The 19091-nt window shown below is 44.1% G+C and overlaps 1 protein-coding gene across 1 annotated transcript in view; it reads right to left on the bottom strand.

The window, feature by feature from the left end:
* The window catches only part of UGCG (UDP-glucose ceramide glucosyltransferase), a 39096-nt gene extending 20374 nt beyond the window's left edge, over positions 1 to 18722 (bottom strand). Inside the window, exon 1 of the mRNA XM_041486346.1 lies at positions 18351 to 18722. Within this exon, the coding sequence (XP_041342280.1) occupies positions 18351 to 18676 (326 nt within the window). The 5' untranslated portion in view covers positions 18677 to 18722. The remainder of the gene's footprint in view (positions 1 to 18350) is intronic.
* Positions 18723 to 19091: the final 369 nt, after the last annotated feature.

Consider the following 19091-nt stretch of genomic DNA (forward strand, 5'->3'; position numbering starts at 1 on the left):
CCTCTGCCCAGATTTAAGCCCACAGAAATACCACTGCTGCATTACTGTGGAGGCCTACTACTCTATTACTCTTTTTATGGACCTCATAGACACCAGAGAGCTTTAAAAACTGAAAGACAGATCAAAAAGAAAACCCAGAATCACCTGTGGCCACTGGCCTCTTAGTAAACTGAAATAATTATTCTTAAAGCAAGAATTAAACACCTTGGTCTTGTTTTAAACCTTTCTTCCCCTTGAGAGGAGCTTTATAATGTAGCTGAACCAGTTTAACTGCAAGCTACTGCTCAGAGGCACTCCCTCCTTCCCCCTTTCTTCTCTTTTTCTGGGATGCCCTATGCTGACAATTGTCTGATCCCACAGTGAACTAGCTGAGATTCATAAACCACCACATAACTATTACTCAACATGTAATGTGAGAATTTCATCAGTCCAACCTAGCAAGCTTGAAAGGATGCAGCAACACAATCATGCAGCTTCACAGGCAGCAAAGGTCCCCCAGTAATCCTTCTGCTGTGCTGCCATCAATCCCAGCCAAGCAAGATATTGTGCCAGTATTGATGCATATACAATCTTGCTTCAAATCACTCAGCCAACTGAAAATTAAATCTGGATTTTGTTTTCGTTCACTTCAGATTGTCTTCTGCAAAATTAGAGTTCGGGCATCTGAACTCTAAGGAAGGCTGCAGAAAGCTCCAGAGTGCGTTCAAGAAGGCCCTAAATGTGCTGCCAAGATCACAGGAGAAGAACAGGAATAGGGTCTCCTTCCACCTCACGCTTCAGCAGAATTCCAGAAGAGCTGAGCTGACCATAGATTTGGTTCAGGCCCCTAAAAACTGTCCCACAACCAGCTCCACATCACAGTTTTTCCTCACAGCATTCACTCCCTTAGAGGTTGCTCCTTATCTGCCAGAAAAAGCTAACTTGAGTTAATTAGTAACAGAAAACAATGCCAGTGTTCAAAAGTGAGTCTTGAAGCAATACTTCAGGCATATCCCTCTTTGACCTTTCTTGACTGAAAGGAAGACATCAGCCTATAAAAATATGCTAGTGCCAGGCACCCTTGCTTAGTTGCTGGCCTGGGTAAACCATTGCACCAGACAGTCATTGCTCTCAGAGAGGCATTCTTTCCCATCTCCACTTTTGTCACCTTATCCAATTCACATCCAATTCAACAGCCGTATGGACACATGGCAATTCAATCCACCCACTCACCAGCCTCATAGCTACACAACCCTCAGATCCAACAATAGGGAGGAGCAGAATCAAGCAGCTGTGGACAACAAGGAAGGGACTTCAGGGGAAACCCTTATGTAATTAAAAACATTTAACAAGTCACTTGGCCTTGATAAAATGTTCAGAGATAGGGGGAAGTAGATGAGTCTGAAAGAAGAACATGGTAGGTATGATTCAGGTATGCACTTTGTAGCAGAGATCTCTTGTGGCTGTCTGCCAGCAGAAAAACAGTCATAGGTTTGTGCATGCCTGCAAAACTACTGAAAACAAAGAATGCATGCTAGGGGTTTATGTTGAAAAGCATGTTACAATTGAGCTTCATCACATGCCAGCTGAGTGTACAAGGCAAATAAAACAATTCATTCAATTCCAATGCATATTTTCTCCTGTCCTACACATAACCTCCACAGACAAAATGAAAAGGACCATACAATACAATGCACTGAAATCACAGTGGGTAGTGGAAAGGAAGAGAAATTATAAAAAAAAATAAAAAGTTAAGTTAAAGAAGCTCAAGAGTCAAAACTTGAAAAAAAAAAAAAAGATCAAATTATAGGCCTTGAATTGGAATTGATCAGGAAAGAACCTAGATTGTGATAATTGTTATTTTTTAGAAGGTGAGTGTTCTCAAAAACCAAACACCAATTTGCTTTTTCTGTTTTGGAAAGGAGTCATTCAATCAGTAGCTAAGAATAAGAAAAAAAATCATGTAATGTAGAACAGTTGAAGTCCAATCTATTGCTATTTGCCATTTCAAATTTAAAACCTCCACGCACTACTGAAATTCTTTAACCAGCATTTTCCAAGTATTACCTTTAAGTCACATTCAGTACATGCAATCCATAGTCTTTTCTAAAACAGGGGAATTGAATGGCGGGAACTGAAAATGCTTTCAAATCTATTTTACAGTTTCAAGCAGAAAAAACTCCGACCTTATCTTTTAGGAGTAAGAAAGAGCAAACACTAGAGACCTCAGCTTAAAGCCAGCAAACACACTTCCTCTCCAACTCCTCTCCCACTCCCTCAGGATAAAGGGAGAAACAAACAGCCATACAATAGGCTGTGGCTGAACCTGAAGCAATAGGAACCATCTTACTGACCGAATCTTTGATAGTTCACAATTCAGCAAGTTTAACAGAGTTAACAAAGACGTAGCAAGATGCCTACAACACATGCATTACTGCATCACACTGAATATTAAAATAAACACACTGTTTTTCTTTGTAGTCTATCTGCAGTCTGCCATCAAAACAGCAGTTTATTCCCTGATTCTGCTTTCCCACACCCTCAGCCCACTTGTGGCTATAAAACAGTCAGTGCCACAAGACAAATCAGATCAGCCTGCTGATTAAACAGGCAACTACCCCACAGAAAAAACTCGCTTGCTGATCTGAGTCACCACATAGCCACATGCTCACTAAAGGCAGATTAGTATGGCAGAAATGTTTAGAAAGGTATAGCAGAAGGAAGGGATTTGGATTATCCCCTTGGGCATCAAATCAAGATTCACTAAGGCATAGAAACAGAAACGGTTTTGGTACTCCTTGCAACAAACATTATGCAAGTTTAGAGAACTGCTGCATCCAACACAATTCGTGTTTTGTTTATGAAAGCGTCTCTAGGGGATGGCCATAACTCTGGGCCAGATAAACCAACCACAGAAGACGGCTTTTAGTACAGGATCAACTCATCAATGTTTGGGAACTTCTAAAACACAAAGCTTTAGAACAATTTTATTTTGAGACTATTCAATCCTGTTTTCTGACTTTTACTTTGAAAATCTGTTAAGATTAAACTAGCTCAGCCTTAATTATTTCATAAGGCACAAGTTTAAATGACAACATGATTTGCTAAACATTATATAACATGCATCCTACAGACCCCAGGCTGCTCCTTTTGTGCAGCTTTTTCCAGTTTCTTCTCCCTCAAAACTTCCGAAACAATTAACTGCCAGCAGTAGAATTATGTTAATGGCTCATCAGAAACTTATATTAACAACCACACAGCAGGTACCATGCCAAGATTTTTTTCTTTATTTTCAGTGTATGACAATCTGATTTTTATTTCATTGACTCAGCAACAAGTGTTTCCAGAGTACAAAACAGCATACTGCTGAAAAAGACACTAAAACACAAATTCACACAAGTTTGAACACATGGTCTGGGACCACATTACCCACAGCTAGGGTAATAAAAAAGCTGTAAATCTTGTCTGGACTACACAGTTGTCAGTGAGAGGGTCAGTGCCCTCGTGCTGCAAATGCTTTGGAAAGCTTGAATAAGTCTCCTGTATGAAACATCAGAAACTGAAGGAAGCAATTACATAAAAACAAAAATGCTTTGAAACAAAATTTCAAGCTAAAGTAACACTTCTACACTCAACATCATGTATGACTGCATTTAAGAAGGGTAATCTTACTTTTTTTTACATTTCTGATAAGTACAAACCAGAAAAACTAACTTCGCAAATTTTATCTGTCTTACGTCTACAAAAACCCCACAATACTTGGTTTGTGCTGTCAAAAAAATTTACTGCCCTCATCACCACACAATCTGCACAAAAGAATCTGCTTGGAAATGCAGGTAATAAAACATATGTATTATCTTTCTAAAAATGCTTAACAGTCAATGTGAAATAACAATTTTGAACTCAATTTTGATCCAATTTTTCACTCAAAGTATTTCAATACAAAACACATGGGCTATTTGCTCCATAACAGCTCAATACATTGACCAATATCTGATTTTCATCAGCTTGAATATTTTAACAATGTGTGCATATGACCAAACAAGTGATATTTCCGCTTCATAAAATAAGGTGTAGCATAATACCCATTATTAAACCAAAGCAGCAGTCATCTGGGAAATCCCTACAACATGGGCAAATTGAATCAAGATCAAGGCAAGTGCTTAACAAGAATAGGACAGCCGCAAAAAACATAAAAGTGAATGGCTAACTTCATTTATAGATTCCTCCTCATGGACTATATTGTGAACAAATCTAAGATGAGCCCTATCAACAGAGGGGGAAGAAAACAAAACAATCTTTAGTTTACAAAGAGATATTTCTAAGAGCAGAACTCAAGTGGTCAACACCTGACCAAATCAGCTACCAGCACAAACAGGCAAATATTATAGGTTGTTAGTTATCCTGATGCTTTAATGAAAAAAGATTTATCCACTAAAAGCACCCAGCAGGTGTTCAAAAAACTGCCATAAGAAATAAAACAATTCCTCAGGAAAGCAGCACTGGCAAGAAGGTCCTAATCTTTCACTTAGTACAATGCACCCCATCAGCTTTCTATCTTACAAGTTTACACTTTCAAGAATGTTTTTTACCTTAGTTGTCCAAAGGACAGTATAAGACATAGAACAGAAAGACATTTCTTTATACATTCTGAAACTGAAATAATTTGATTCAGGGTATGAATTATAAGAAGATATAGTCTTCAATATGTCCTCATCACCTACTATGAAAAGTAATGTATATAAGAAAATGCAAAACAAGTCACCTTCAATTAGTAAATTTTTTTTTAATCTTTTTTTAGTCTATAGGAAAACATCTCTCACAATAAAGTAATCAATAATTTATTTTAAACACTCATCTTCAGTAAAAGGTAAAACCAATATTAAATGTGTCAAAACTGTGGTGTTTTATTTCCGTTAAAAAGCAGTTTAAAAATCTTAATGAACTCTGACACCACTATTTAGCATTACGCCATTCTCAGGGAGTGACAGACAGAAATACTGAAGGGTGCTCTAGTAAACCAGTAAAATTAGTTATATGCTTAGCATGTCATGGAGCAGCTAGGACAGAAATTTCAGATTCCAATTTTTAAGAGTCATTTATCCTCTACCATTCTACTCATCCACCTTAATCAAAATTTGCACTTTTATGGAAACAGTTCATTTAAAACATCAACTTCTTTAAAATCTTCATATCCTGACAAAAGTTGACAGAAAGATATTTTTCCCCATCCCACTATTCAGCTTCTTCCACTCCAGCTCACATACAAAGCTGGATGCTTTTTTGCTCTATAAGAGCTCCACTAACCAAACCCATTTAATTTCCATATTACATACTCCAAATCTTACAGCCTTCTATCTTCCCCTTCCACACAAACCACTCCAAGACATGTGACAAGTAGGCTTTAAAATCAAAATACATCTACTGTACTATCTTCCTTCTTCTCAACATAAGTACATCATCCACCACTGCCATGATTCCTCTCCTTTAAATGAACACTAGATGTCTTTAATCTAGGCTTAGGTTTCTTGCATTCTGGTAAATCATTCAGGGCCACTAATACCTTAATGTTTACCCCAAATTTTACAGTCTGCGTGTCATCCTCCTGACTCCCCAGTAAAGAAGTGGCCTGCCCTAATTGCCTTCAACATTATTGGTTTTCTCCCACACTGTAATCACTCTCAGATTACTGGTCTTGCACTATTTTGCTTTCCCCATTTATCATGCCTGCAATACAGAAACTCATCTAACCACAATCTTATTATATAAAAAAAATCACCTCCTGTTTTCAGATATGTCTTCCCCTAAGGATTATCTAAATTTAAACCTTATGAATACATGATGTCAGGTAAACTTCAGTTTACACACAATACTTACAGCCTCCACACCACCTTTCTTAGTTTATTGCTCTGTAATAGTCCAAACAGTTGCCTCAGTGTCATCTTTCACACAAAAAAAAATCACCACACAGCAGAGGTTGGAAGGCACCTCCAAACACCTGGCTCAAAGTGGGGTAGCTAGATTAGGTCCTGGCTAAGGACCAGCCAGTTTCTCCTATCTCCAAGGACAGAGCCTCCACAAACTCTCCAGAAAGCCTCTTTCAATGCTCAGCTTCTTTGCTCTAAAATTACAGTCTTTCACTTGAATTTGTTGCTTTTCATCTTGTCACACAGCACCACTGAGACGAGTCCCAGACCTCACACCCTTCACTCCCCCCCAAACAATCAGGTACTCACACACATTAACAGGATCCCTATGAGCCTTCTTCCAGGCAGAGTTCCAGCTCTCAGTGCCTCCTTGAGTGAAGGATGCTGCCATCCCACCATCATCCCTGTAGCACTAAGCTAGACTTGCTCAAGCATACCCATGACTCACTGGAGAGACCAGAAGTGTGCTCTGCACCCCAGACAGCCTTTCTGGTGCTGTGTAGAACAGAAGGATCACCTTCCTCAACCTGCTAACAATGCAGCGATGGCTTTCTCCGCCAAAAGCGTGTCACTGTTCATAATCAAACTGATGTTTGTTAAGCTGATTGGCATCAATCAGCACTCCCATGTCTTTGTCTGCCAAGCTGTTTTCAAGCCTCTCAGTTCGTAGCCTGTGCTGATGCATGGAATTATTTCTGCCAGGTGCAGGACATGGCATTTTGCTGGATTTAGCTTCATAAGCTTCCTGTCAGACTTTTCTCCAGCCCAGTCTGGGTCCCTCTGAACTCATCTGGTGTATCAGCCACCCTCTCCAGTTCTGTACCATCAGCAAACTTGATGATCACGTCACATAGTCCATGTCATTAATGAAGATGAAAAATGGTCCCAGCAATCATTGACACCTGATAATTTTCTGCATCTCAAACTTAACCTTCCTTCAACAGTTTCCATCTTCTACCACAAGCTATTATTATCATATCAATGCAACGTGTATACAGCAAACTATGAAAATTTGTTTCACCTTCAAGCAGGAGATGGAACTTAACCTTCAAATGGCATTTCCCACCTAAAGCACTCCACTTCCCTTACAGTGTTGAAAAAAATGGCCTTCACCTCTAAGTTGTTAGAGATTATTCCACTCTGCTCTGCGCTGGGGCAGCTTCCCCTCAAGTCCTGTGTGCAGTTTTGGGCACAACAACACCAAAAAAAAAAAAAAAATTAAAAAAAAAAAAATATATATATATATAAAGCTATTAGAGGTCATCCAAAGGAGGGCAACAAAGAAGATGAAGGGTCTGGAGGGAAAGCCTTGTCAGGAGTGGCTGAGGTCACTTGGTCTGCTCAGTGTGGAGGAGACTGAGGGAAGACCTCACTGCAGTTACAACTTCCTTGTGAGGGGAAGAGGAAGGGCATGCAATGATCTCTTCTCAGTGCTGACCAGTGACAGGACCTGAGAAAATGGCCTGAAGGTCAAGGAAGGTTTAGACTGGATACTAGAAAAAGATTCCCCTGCAAGGACATGGTCAAAGCATCAAGTCTGCCGGAGCTAAAGTGTTTGCACAATGCTCTCAAGCATGTGGCGTGACTCTCAAGGCTGGTCCTGTGCAGGAAGAAGAGCTAGACTTCTATGATCCTTGTGGGTCCCTTCCAACTCAGGATATTCTGTTTATTCTGACTTCTGTGTTTCCACACCCTACCAATTTCCTGTGATCCTCCCCAGTAACTCTATTTGACTGCCAATCTTTGCATTGCTATCTTTCAGATGTGCCTCGCTACAATGTTGTTATCCATTTGCTGAAAACCCACACAACATGAAGTTTTATGGATGTAACACTTGCAGCAAACACCTTGGGATTTTGGCATAAAGTAGGGTCCATCATCAATGCACAAATTATGGGAGATAAGGGTTACTCAAGGAAAAAGCAGGAAGATGAAACGTCACCTCAGATCAAACATAAGCCTCAGATAACTTCCCAACTTTTCCTGCCTCTCCAATGTCCTAGTTTATGGTCAAGCACTTAAGTATTTCTTTTGCTTGCTTTTAGCCCTCAAAGAATTTTTGCAAAAAGACACTGCTAATCAGATACAAATTTGCTTCATTCCCTGCTCCACACATGCGAGACCACAGATAATCTGTTTGTTGTTAGAGTCACCAACACTCTACATCATCCTTGTCATCAGATACATAGCTGGAAAAACTACTTACCTTGAGGAAGATAACCTGCATAAGACATTTATGTGTCTTATGTGCAAGTTGTTCAAGTTGAATAAAAGTTCCTTTAAGTCACATACCCAAAAAAAGCATTCTGCATGTGTTAGACATATTCCAGCTACTTCCTGGAGAAGCCCCAGTACCATTACACTTTGCAGTTGTCTGAATTTGGTTATTATCAGGGGGCAAGGGTACCTCTTACTTCATAAAGGAGTAGGTGGATTATGTCCATCAGAGTCTATCAAAATGTTCATTTATGCCTGGTAAACCTTGATAGTAACAGGAGAGTTCTCTAAACATTGCCTTTTAAATTAGATTTACACCACAACCTACCTACTCCTATCTGCAACAAGATGTTTCTGCAGCAGTTCCACAAAGAACACAAATCAAAGAAAATGCAACTCAATAGTGTCTAATTGTGTAACTAGTGCTGCTCTTAACGTCTGTGCTACCCAGTCTATTGCCAGACAATGGAAAATGTAAGAAAGTTTAAAAGAGAAGACAGTCCCATTAACACACAATAAGGTGAAAATGAGATGACAATGAGAAGCAGAGATTGGAATGGGATAAACCTGGACACAAATGACAGACTGAGCAGCAAGAGATTATCAAAGAGTAAAAAGAAAAGGCTGACAAGACAAACAGGCCCAAGAGAAATAATTTTTTTATTTTCTTAAGAATTAAGTATCACAATTACTATGCAATGAGGAATTATTAACCAAAGTATTAACTTCACACTAAAAAAAACCCAGAAGTTAGACATCAGCTGTGTGGAGATTTCTGCTTAGGTTTGGAAGCCATGTTTAAGAAGTCTTTCAGTGTTGCAGAAGTACCTCGGGAAATTTGAGTTTTATGCATCTGTGCAAACTGAATTTCCTCCTAGTGTCCATACACACAAGAAGGTTACTAATTACTTTTAGTTATGTCTGGGTTTTTTATTACCTGTATATGTTTCTGAAAAGTCTTGATTTTCACTCAGCAGACAAGGCCCAGTTACACCCAAATGCCACAAAAATGCAGAATTCATTATTTCCTCATTTACTACTGTAACTAAAAGCTTTTTAAAATAATTTGTCTAAAACCAGCAGTATGTTTATCAATTAAGTGTCATGCACTACCCTTCCCACTTACACCTGGGAACCAAGAAAATGAGCAACCTCAATATCAACTGACTGTGGCTGCCTAAAAGTGATTTCCATTAAGTGCTGTAATTAGAATTGCCATTGACAAGTGGGACAAGACTCAAAGCCAGAACATGACTTCACACAAGTTCAGGTTTTTTGACTAGATAAATACAGACAAAAAGACAAATAAATAGCTTAAGAGAGTTGACAAATGTCTAACGTCTTTAATATCATTACTGAGGACCCAGACAATGGGATCAAGTGCACAGTACATTCACAATGACAAAATTGGCCAGGAGTGTTGATTTGCTGGAGGGTAGGAAGACTCTGAAGAGGGATCTGGATCAATAGGCCAGGATCAATTGTGAAGTAGTGTTCCACCAAGGTAGAAGTAGTGGGGGGGTGTGAGTGAGCTGCTGTGGGTGCTTAATTTCTATCTAGCCTTAAGCCACGACAATGGTTCAACAAGGTGAACTGCTGGGTGCTGCTCAGGAGACAAACAACCCCATGCAGTGCTACATGCTGAGGGCAGAGTAGCTGGAAAGCTGCCCAGTAGAAAGGGACCTGGAGGTCCTGATCAACACCTGCCTGCACATGAGCCAGACATGTGTCCAGGAGGCCAAGAAAGCCAATGGAATCCTGGTTTATATCAGAAACAGTGTGGCCAGCAGGACCAGGGCAGTGATTGTCTCTCTTTACTTGGCACTGGTGAGCCCACACCTTGTATCCTGTGTTCAGTTTTGGGCCTCCCACAACAAGGAAGACATTGATGTGCTGGAGCTTGTCTAGAGATGGGCAGCAAAGCCAAAGAAGGGTCTAGAGAATAAGTCCTGTGAGAAGCAGCTGAGGAAGCTGGGGTTGTTCATACTGGAGGAGCAGCTGAGGAAGCTGGGGTTGTTCATACTGGAGAAGAGGAGGTTCAGGAGACCTTATAGCTCTCTACAACTCTGAAAGGAGGGTGTAGCCAGGTGGGGGTTGGTGTCTTTTAGGCAACTACTGATAGGATGACTGGACATGGCCTCAAGTCAGAGGAAGATCAGCTTGGATATCAGGAAGAATTTCTTCATGGAAAGGGCTATCAAGCATTGGAATGGACTGCCCAGGGAGGTTGCAGAGTCACCTTTCCCAGGGATATTCAAGAAATGGACACAGCACTTGGTGATAAGGCTTAATCGACGAGATGGTGATCAGTCAAAGGTTGGAATCAATGATCTTGAAGGTCTTTTCCAACCTAGAATTTTCTGTGACTCAAACCCATTTAAAGTAGAAGAAAGAGGCGGCAAGAACCAGATTTTGTAAATAACAGAATGGAAGAACAGTACCTTAGATATCCAAATCCTACAACTTTGAATGGAAGTACAGCATGAACCAATGCAAAAGAAATATTGTCCTGATCTTAATCTCAACAACTGCTGAAGGCATTTCAAGACAAAAAACCTACTTTCCTGAAAAACTCCATTTACCCACTTAATTTACACATTCTAAGTGTTTTACTAAATCAAACTTCCTAAATACCAGTGGAAAACCACAGGATGACTGTCTAGTCCACAACAGCTTTATTGACATGTTACAACATTATCTTAATACTCCAATGGCACAGATGGGACCTTCCAGCTCACCAATACAACATGGCTAGACACAGTGCAGATTGAGTACAAGCAGTATCTCAATGACTTCAACAAAATGAAACCAACAATACTGTCTGTAAGGAGAAAACAGGAAGACTAACTACTTCCATCCTTTTTCTTTACTGCCTGTAATAGGAACAATGTGTTGTTCAGTATATGCCGAATATCATTTAATTCTATTCTAATAGTGCATCTTCTGACATAAAAAGCAGTTTCTGTCCGTAAGTGAAGACCCTTTCCTACCTCAGGGGCTTCTCAGAAAAGCTGCAGTGTGCTGTGTCTGCCATGCAGAATAAAACTAGTCTATATGAGATGAAGGGCATTAGGAACAGTGTCCAACCTTTTCAGTCATAACACCAGCAATCATTGTTTATCTGGAACCCTTTCCCCATAAACATGCTCCAGCATTCAGAGCAAATACCACTGATCACCTCCTTCACAGGACTATCTTGCTTACAGAACCAGGCCACTCCTCCGTGTGCAGCTCCATTAGACAACCTCCCAGGCAAGCTCCGCGCCCAGGGCAATGCTAACAAGTGTCACAGGCGTCAAACGCACCAGCACGCTGCCCTCTCCAGCCATCGGATACATCCCATCACCACCACAGATGCTGTAAGGACAGTAGCTTGGGATGGTGTTCCCCACTTCCATATTTTCACTTCAAAGGGCAGCTGTGTGGTCACACTATGGGGAGCTGTGGTCCTTTTTCCTCAGATCTGCCAAATCACTGTAACAGGGCAGCTCCACCACAGCTGCCTGTGAATCCAGAACAGTTTGCAATTTTGCCACCTCACTGCTGCCAGCTGCTCACCTCCAAACATGGGACACTGTTTTGCACTGAACTCTAAATATCCCCATTGCCATCAGCCTGTTACTCGGTCAAAGACAGCTCCTGACTCTGGCCCTACTGAGATGGCGATTCCAGAGCCCTGCTGGAAGTAGACCAGAGGCTTCGGAGGCTGAGACTGTATCACCCCAGTTCCTACCCACTCCATCCACAACTGACAAGTTTTCCACGTGTTAACACACAATTTATACCTGCACTTGTAATTTCTGTTAACAAAAAATACAACTCCTTCCAGATTTCACACCACTGCAAATGCTCTAGATGCAGGCCATACCAGGTCCAGCTGCTGCCTGCATTCCCCAGCAATTACTGCCACAGACAAAACCACCTCAACTCAGGCAATTCAATTTAAACTACTGGCAATCATCAGGCAACTAATTATCCATTTGGGTATTGAGGAAAAAAAGACAACCTAACTTTTAGCGAAGTACCTTTTGTCCTGCTTCAATAAGAAACATTTCCCCCTCACCCCTCTATCTGAACTGCTCATTTGCATGGTTCCTTACCCTCAGTCCCTCCCCAGCCCTTCAGCAAGATGACGCAGGAAGCAAGGGTCAGCACATAATGGTTTTTGTGCCATGCCTTACTTCTTACTCACTTCCTTCCACTGCTGTTTTTTCTTAAACTGCTGCTGTGCTCTAGCAGGTGTAACTGCTCAGGAGTGACTGCTGTACAGGTTGCAATCCCTTTGGCAGAGTCTGTGCCCCAGTAAGGGCCTGCCACAGGCTGCAGTCTCCTCAGGGAAGAGTCAACCATGGAGCTGCAGCCCCTCAGGGCGTCTCTGCACCAGCATGGGTTGCCCACAGGTTACAGTCCCTTCAGGAGTGCCTTACCTGCAGCCCGGAGTGCGCTCAGGAGGGTCCCTGCTCCACTACTGCCTCCACAGCAGGCAGTCCCTCTGAGGGGGTATCTCCTGTGGCATCATCTGCCCAGAAGTGTACCCTTCCCTCTAGCTCTTCCCTGTTCTTTCTTGTCACGGTTTCGGAGACAGACCAGTGACACGACACACTGAGTCCCTGCAGCAGCACCTCATTCAGGCCTTGCTCCCTTATATACCTTGGGAGCCCATGAGGTCAATCCTCATTGGCTGAGCCTGTTACTTCCTGCTCAGCCAGCCAATAGAAGCCTGAGTCCCCAACGGCCTGGGCCTGCTCTTACTGCCCGAATTATATAAATAAGGTAATTACATAATTGATCACATATTTCTGTTATAATTTTGCAATTATTTATGCTTTGAGGCCTACAGGCCAGCCGTAGGCTACCACAGTTCCCCCTTTTTGTGTTTAAACACAAAAGCAGTGTCTGTCATCCTCTGCAGGCGCCTAGCAGACAAGGTGTCGGACACGGCTTTGTGTAAAACCTCGACCTGGGCCTTGAATGAGCCTTCAACTCAATTTAATAGGCTCAGGCCTCTTTTTAGCTGGTGATGCAGCCTATATGTTCTGGAATTTGTAACATTCACCCTAGGGAGCTGTCAGGTGGAACCACTAGCGATACAAGTTATCAATAAAGCATGCTGCAGGGTTATAGCTTAGCAGTTATGAACTTACAACTTAACTCTAACAACAGGAAACAGCTCAACAGTTACAAATTTACAACTTAGCTCTAAGAATAAGAAACAACTCAACAGTTACAAATTTACAACTTAACTCTAAAATAAGAAATAGCTCAATCTAAAACCAGGAAACATTTAAATTCTCAGAACTGTGGGAAAAAAAGCCAAGAAAAACAATATTAGTTCAGGCCCATTATCTATAGTCTAAAATGAATAAAACCCTTAGTCTCAATTTCTTTAAATATCTAAAATCCTTTTAATAGTGTCACCTGTTTTAGGGTATACACAGCACTAGGCATTCCCACTTTTCCGTTTAAAAAGTATCTTTTAAAGTTCTGTGTAGGGGATACTAGTGGCGTAACACACCTTATCACTGTAAGAATTGTATTTAGTGAGGTATACAACTGCTTCTGAAAGTACTATTTACAAGACTAATTCCAAATTATCAAAGGAAACATCTCACATCTTAAGTTTCACAGGCCACATCTTGGCACATGAGCAAAAATGACACATCTTTGTGTTTGTAATGTCTTTAAAATATTTGATTCTTGAAGTCTTTGAGTAAAGTTACGAGTTGTCATTCTAAGGGTCCCATTGATGGCCCAAGGTGTATTTTTCCTTGAGGGATTATGAATAATCTTTAAACTGAAAGTGACAAAGTTAAGTGTTATGTTGCCATTATTTAGAGTTATCACAAGGTATGCCCAGTTAGATATAAGGTGATAAAGTCTAAATATAATCATGAATATTGTTTAAGAATAATGTATGTAAGGCTTTCTTTTACAAGCATATTGAGTAGCTTTACTTTTGGATATTTTTTAATAACCCTATAAGCTTTAGAACTTTATTTGTACCTTTGGCTGGTTAGTTATAAATAGCTGTTATAAATATAACAGCTTTTATCCTTAAATAACATGTCTGCACAATTCTGGATAACTGAGAGCACAATTTTAAGCTTGGCACAGGGAGACCCACCGGGGTCGAAAGGGAAAGTTCTGCACCATGATGGCTCAGCAGCAGCAGAGTCGTCCTCTCTGGTGTATATTGTGTTCATAACTGGTGTATAATCAAGGGAAAACTCTCGGTCCTGCAGCATGGGAGTGACTGGGACAGCAGCACCGCTTCCATGTATGACATCTCTGGGAACTCCTGGTGACACATTTCTCGGGCCCACCCCCATGTCATGGGGATGGGCAGGTACATGGCCACCCCTTGGAGGCTGGGCAGAAAACACAGGCACGACCCATGGAAGGAGGCTTGGGGGTGTGGTCTTGGAGCTGGTCCAGCTGGTCTCAGGAGGAAGCGGTTCTGGGGCGCTCAGGGTTTCTCTGCCCTCTGCACCAGTGGCAGTGCATCCTGTTGACAGTGCGCGCTGGTCTTGGGTGCTTACGGAGGTTTCTGCCAGCACGGCAGAACAAGGGGCAGCAGAGCGGGAAAGTGGCCAGTTGCTTCAGAGGCCTCGGCAGCCGCGGCAGGGCATGGAGGGGCTGTAGAGTGCCCATTTAACACAGCACGGCTGCTTGGGGCTGTCTCACTGGCGGCCCCAGGGATGGGGTGATCGGCCAACAGATCCTGGTCCCAGAGGGTGTCAGGGCACTCCCCAGGTAGGTTACCCTCGCCTGGGGAGGCCCCATGACTCTGCCCATAAGCCTCCCGACACATTGTACTTTCTGTACCATCCTTTTCCTTCTCACACCTGGCACAGCATCTGACTGCCCCGCTGCCTCCCTCGGCTTCCTGCTTTCGCCATTCGCCTCAGCGGACAGCACCAGTTGTGATCCCTCTGCCGTTCTCACCACCCGCTCACTCTGCAACATTTTTATCATGTTCATTATAAGTCTCCATGGTTTGATAACATAAATGGCAGAGTCATCTTCTGTGGAGGCAGCTGTTAGGATACGTTGGCCGGTCTGCTCCCAAGTTTTTAAATCCAGGACAGCCCCTTCTGACCCATCCAGTCAGTGGCTCTCACACCACATTATGAGGGCTAATAAAGTCTGCTCTTCATGTTATTCACATCTTTTCTTTAAAATGGGTATGGAGTCCATACCTTCAGGAGGGGGTCCTCTGGTGTTGAAGCCCATGCTCCCATGCTGGTGGTGTCTTCCACTTACAAAAAATAAAAATTAAAAGAAAAAATAAAAGTGGGGGTCCGGACCAATCACGGCTCCATATGCCGTTCTTTGCTGCTCAAAGGCTGCAGGGAACTCTTTCTGGTTGTCCCACGGCGCTGTGAACACTGCTCTTCACAGCTCAAAGGCTGTGGGCAGCTCCTCCTGGTTGCCCCGTCTGTCTCCCCACTCTGTTGGTGACAGCTGTTGCGATCACGTCGGGGTCCACCAGTTGTCACAGTTTCGGAGACCAACCAACACACTGAGTCCCTGCAGCGGCAGTTCACTTCATTCAGACCTTGCTCCCTTATATACCTTAGGGGCCCACGAGGTTAATCCTCATTGGCTGAGCCTGTTACTTCCTGCTCAGCCAGCCAATAGAAGCCTGAGTCTCCAACGGCCTGGGCCTGCTCTTACTGGTCAAATTATATAAGTCAGGTAATTATGTAACTGATCACATATTTCCGTTATAATTTTATGCTTATTTGTACTTTGAGGCCTACAGGCCAGCTGTAGGCCACCACACTTTCCTCTCACATCTCTTAGCATATCTCATCCTTCTGCCTCCTGTTCATCCTCTTGCACATCTTCCCCATTTGTGTCTCCTGCCCATTACAGTTGTCACTTATTTGTAAAAGAGTTATGAGCAGTAGCACCACACATGCTCACTTGACAGGTCAAGATTTAAGCATGCAGTGGACAGTTTCAATCATCTCTAAAGCTGACCAAAATCAGCCATGCCCAAAGTAGTCTCTTCCCCCCACTAAGCACCCTTTCTGCCCCCCAGTACTGAAATCCTGCCATCTGTGTCCAAGGTAACCCATAGAGGTATTTTTCAAGAAAGAAGTTAATTATCCAAGTGAATATAATGTCTAAGGATAATTGAACTACAGTAAAAGAAAATAAAATTATTAGAGCTTATTAGTGACTTCACATTTAAAAAAACAAACACCCCCCCAAAAAAAAAATTAAAAAAAAACCCAACAACAAAACCAAAAAAAAAAAAAAAAAAAAAAAAGAAAGAAAAAAAGAAAAAAATGAGGCAGAAGCAAATCTTTGGTATCCATAAGTTCAATTTGGAAAGTGTGGACTGAATGAGTGAAGAGTGAAGCAGATTGAGAACTGGCTGAACAGCAGATCCCAGAGTCCTAATCAGTGGCACAGGCTCCAATTTGGAAGCCTCTCATGGTGTCCCTCAAGGTCCAATAGTGGGCCCAGTCTTGTTTAATTTTTCCATCAATGACTTGGATGAAGGGACAGAGGCCTCCTCAGCAATTTCCTGACAACACAGAGCTGGGAGGAGTGGCCGATAGCCCAGACGGCTGAGCAGCCCTTCAGAAGGATCCCAGCAGCCTGGAGAGATGGGCACAGAGGAACCTTCTGAAATTCAGCAAAGGCAAGTGCAGGGTTCTGCAGCTGGGGAGGAACAACCCCAGGCACCAGCACAGCCTGGGGGTGACCTGCTGGGGAGCAGCTCTACGGAGAAGGAGCTGGTGGACAACAAGCTCTCCATGAGACAGCAGTGCCCTGGTGGCCAAGAAGGCCAGTGACATCCTGGGGTGCCTTACGAAGAGCACTGCCAGCAGTCAAGGGAGGTGACCCTGCCCCTCTACTCAGCCCTCACCTGGAATGCTGTGTCCAGTTCTGGGCTCCTCAGTAAAAGAGAGACAATAGAAACTGTCCAGCAGAGAACTCTGAAGATGATTAAGGGACTGGAACATCCCTTATATGAGGAAAGGCTGAGGGAGCTGGGCCTGTTCAGTATTGAAAATAGATGACTGAAAGGGGACCCCATCAGTGTCTACAAGTATACGAAGAGAGGGTGCCAAGAGGATGGAGCCAGGCCCTTCTCAGTGATGGCAAGCAACAGGACAAAAGGGAGAAAGTGGTGGACAGGAAGTTCCACCTAAATATTAGAAAGGACTTCTTTATTTTGCAGGTGACTGAGCACTAGAACAGGTTGCCCAGAGAGTTTGTGGAATCTCCCTCACTGGAGATATTCAAGAATCATCTGGACACAGTCCTGTGCATTAGGATTAACAGATGATTAACAGATGATCCATTGTGGTCCTTTCCAACCTGACCCATTCTGTGAGCTTTGCTATCAGTAAGGGCTGAGGTTTATCACAGGTGCCTATCAGATGCAGTAGAGCAGCAAGAAAGGAGAACAGATAAGCACAAAGAAAGCAAACAGAAATTCAGGTATTTTCTAATCCTAGCAGTGATGCAAGAGTGGCCTTTTACTTAAGAGAGCAAAACGACAACTAAGAGATGCATTCTTAATCCTTTCCCCACATACCCAGAGAAAGAACCTGGCAGAGAAATTATGTGCTTTGTCAGTCACTAAAATGCAAACATTGCTCACAAACTCTAAAGGCATTTTTACTTGGACTTACCCAAGAAGGATCTGACTCACTACATATACTTGTTTTACTAGCACTATCATTATTTCTCAATACAAAAAAGAAGTGTGCTTACAGCTGGCACAGAGTACTGTGCTCTTTCAGTTCTTCTGCCGTACAGCCTTTGCAGTCAAACATCATACATTTTGTAAGTCCTGTGCACCTTGGTCTCCCACTACCACCGGGAAAGCTACACTTTACAGGTGTATACCAGAACACAACAAACACCAAGCCTTCCCCAGCAGCACTAAGGGCTACGGAGCAAAGATCACCGCACGGAGCAAGAGGCATTAAACCAAAGACGGTTTTTACCCGCAGAACGACGGCAGGGACTCAGCCGTGTCCTAAGCACGGCCAGCCCGGCCCCGGGTCTCTCGGCGGGGTCTGCGGGAGCCACACCGCAGGCAGGCCGGCGGGTCCCCGGGCTGACACCCGGGGCAGGGGAGCCCCAGCCCGGGGCGGAGGCGGCGCGGCGGACGGGGCCCGCTGTCCGGGCGCTCCGGGCGCGATGGCGGGTGGGTGACGGAACAACGCCGGCGCCATCCCCCCGCACCCCAGCGCTTACGTGTAGATGATGGACATGAAGTGCATGAGCCAGAGCACAACGAAGAGGATGAGCCCGAAGATGGCGAGTCCCTCCGAGGCTAGGGCCAGCACCGCCATCCCCGGGGGGCGCGGCGGCCCGAGCAGGAGCCGGCGGCGGAGCGGAGCGAGGCGGGGGCGCGGGCGGCCCGGGGGCGGCGGAGCGGCGGTTGCTGCGGGCGGGCTCTGGGGCGGCTCCGGAGGCGCCGCTGCTGCTCCGCACCGGCCTGCGCGCGGCAGCCGCTGGCGCACCGAGAGCCGCCGCCGCCGCCTTTCTGTCAGCGCAGGAGGCGGGGCGGGCGGGCACATCCGTTACCGGCCCGGCCCCCGCCCGCCGCTGCCGCCGCCGCCGCCTGACCTTGGGTCCGTCCCCCTCGGGCCCCCGAGGGGGGTGCGGGGCCGCGGCGGCAGGCGAAGGGCGGGGGTACCCCGCCACGCCCGCCGGGGAGGGGTGCGGACGCGGCAGAGGCGCTGGTTCCGTATCGTCTAACTTTGGTGTTGGCCGCTGAGACCGGAGCCCTTTGTGCACAGAGACGGGGATCGGGGGCAGACGGATATTGCCGGTGTTGCCGAGCATCTCTGAGGAGAGGCTGTGGGAGGTGGAGCTGTTCAGTCTGGAAAAGAGAAGACTGAGAGGGGATCTCATTGATGTATATAAATATCTCGAAAGTGAGTGCCAAGACCAAGGTCCCAGAGTCTTTTCAGCGAGGCCCAGCGACAGGAC

Source organism: Pyrgilauda ruficollis, unplaced genomic scaffold (genome assembly GCF_017590135.1).
Source record: "Pyrgilauda ruficollis isolate IOZ18807 unplaced genomic scaffold, ASM1759013v1 scaffold75, whole genome shotgun sequence".
Taxonomy (NCBI): domain Eukaryota; kingdom Metazoa; phylum Chordata; class Aves; order Passeriformes; family Passeridae; genus Pyrgilauda; species Pyrgilauda ruficollis.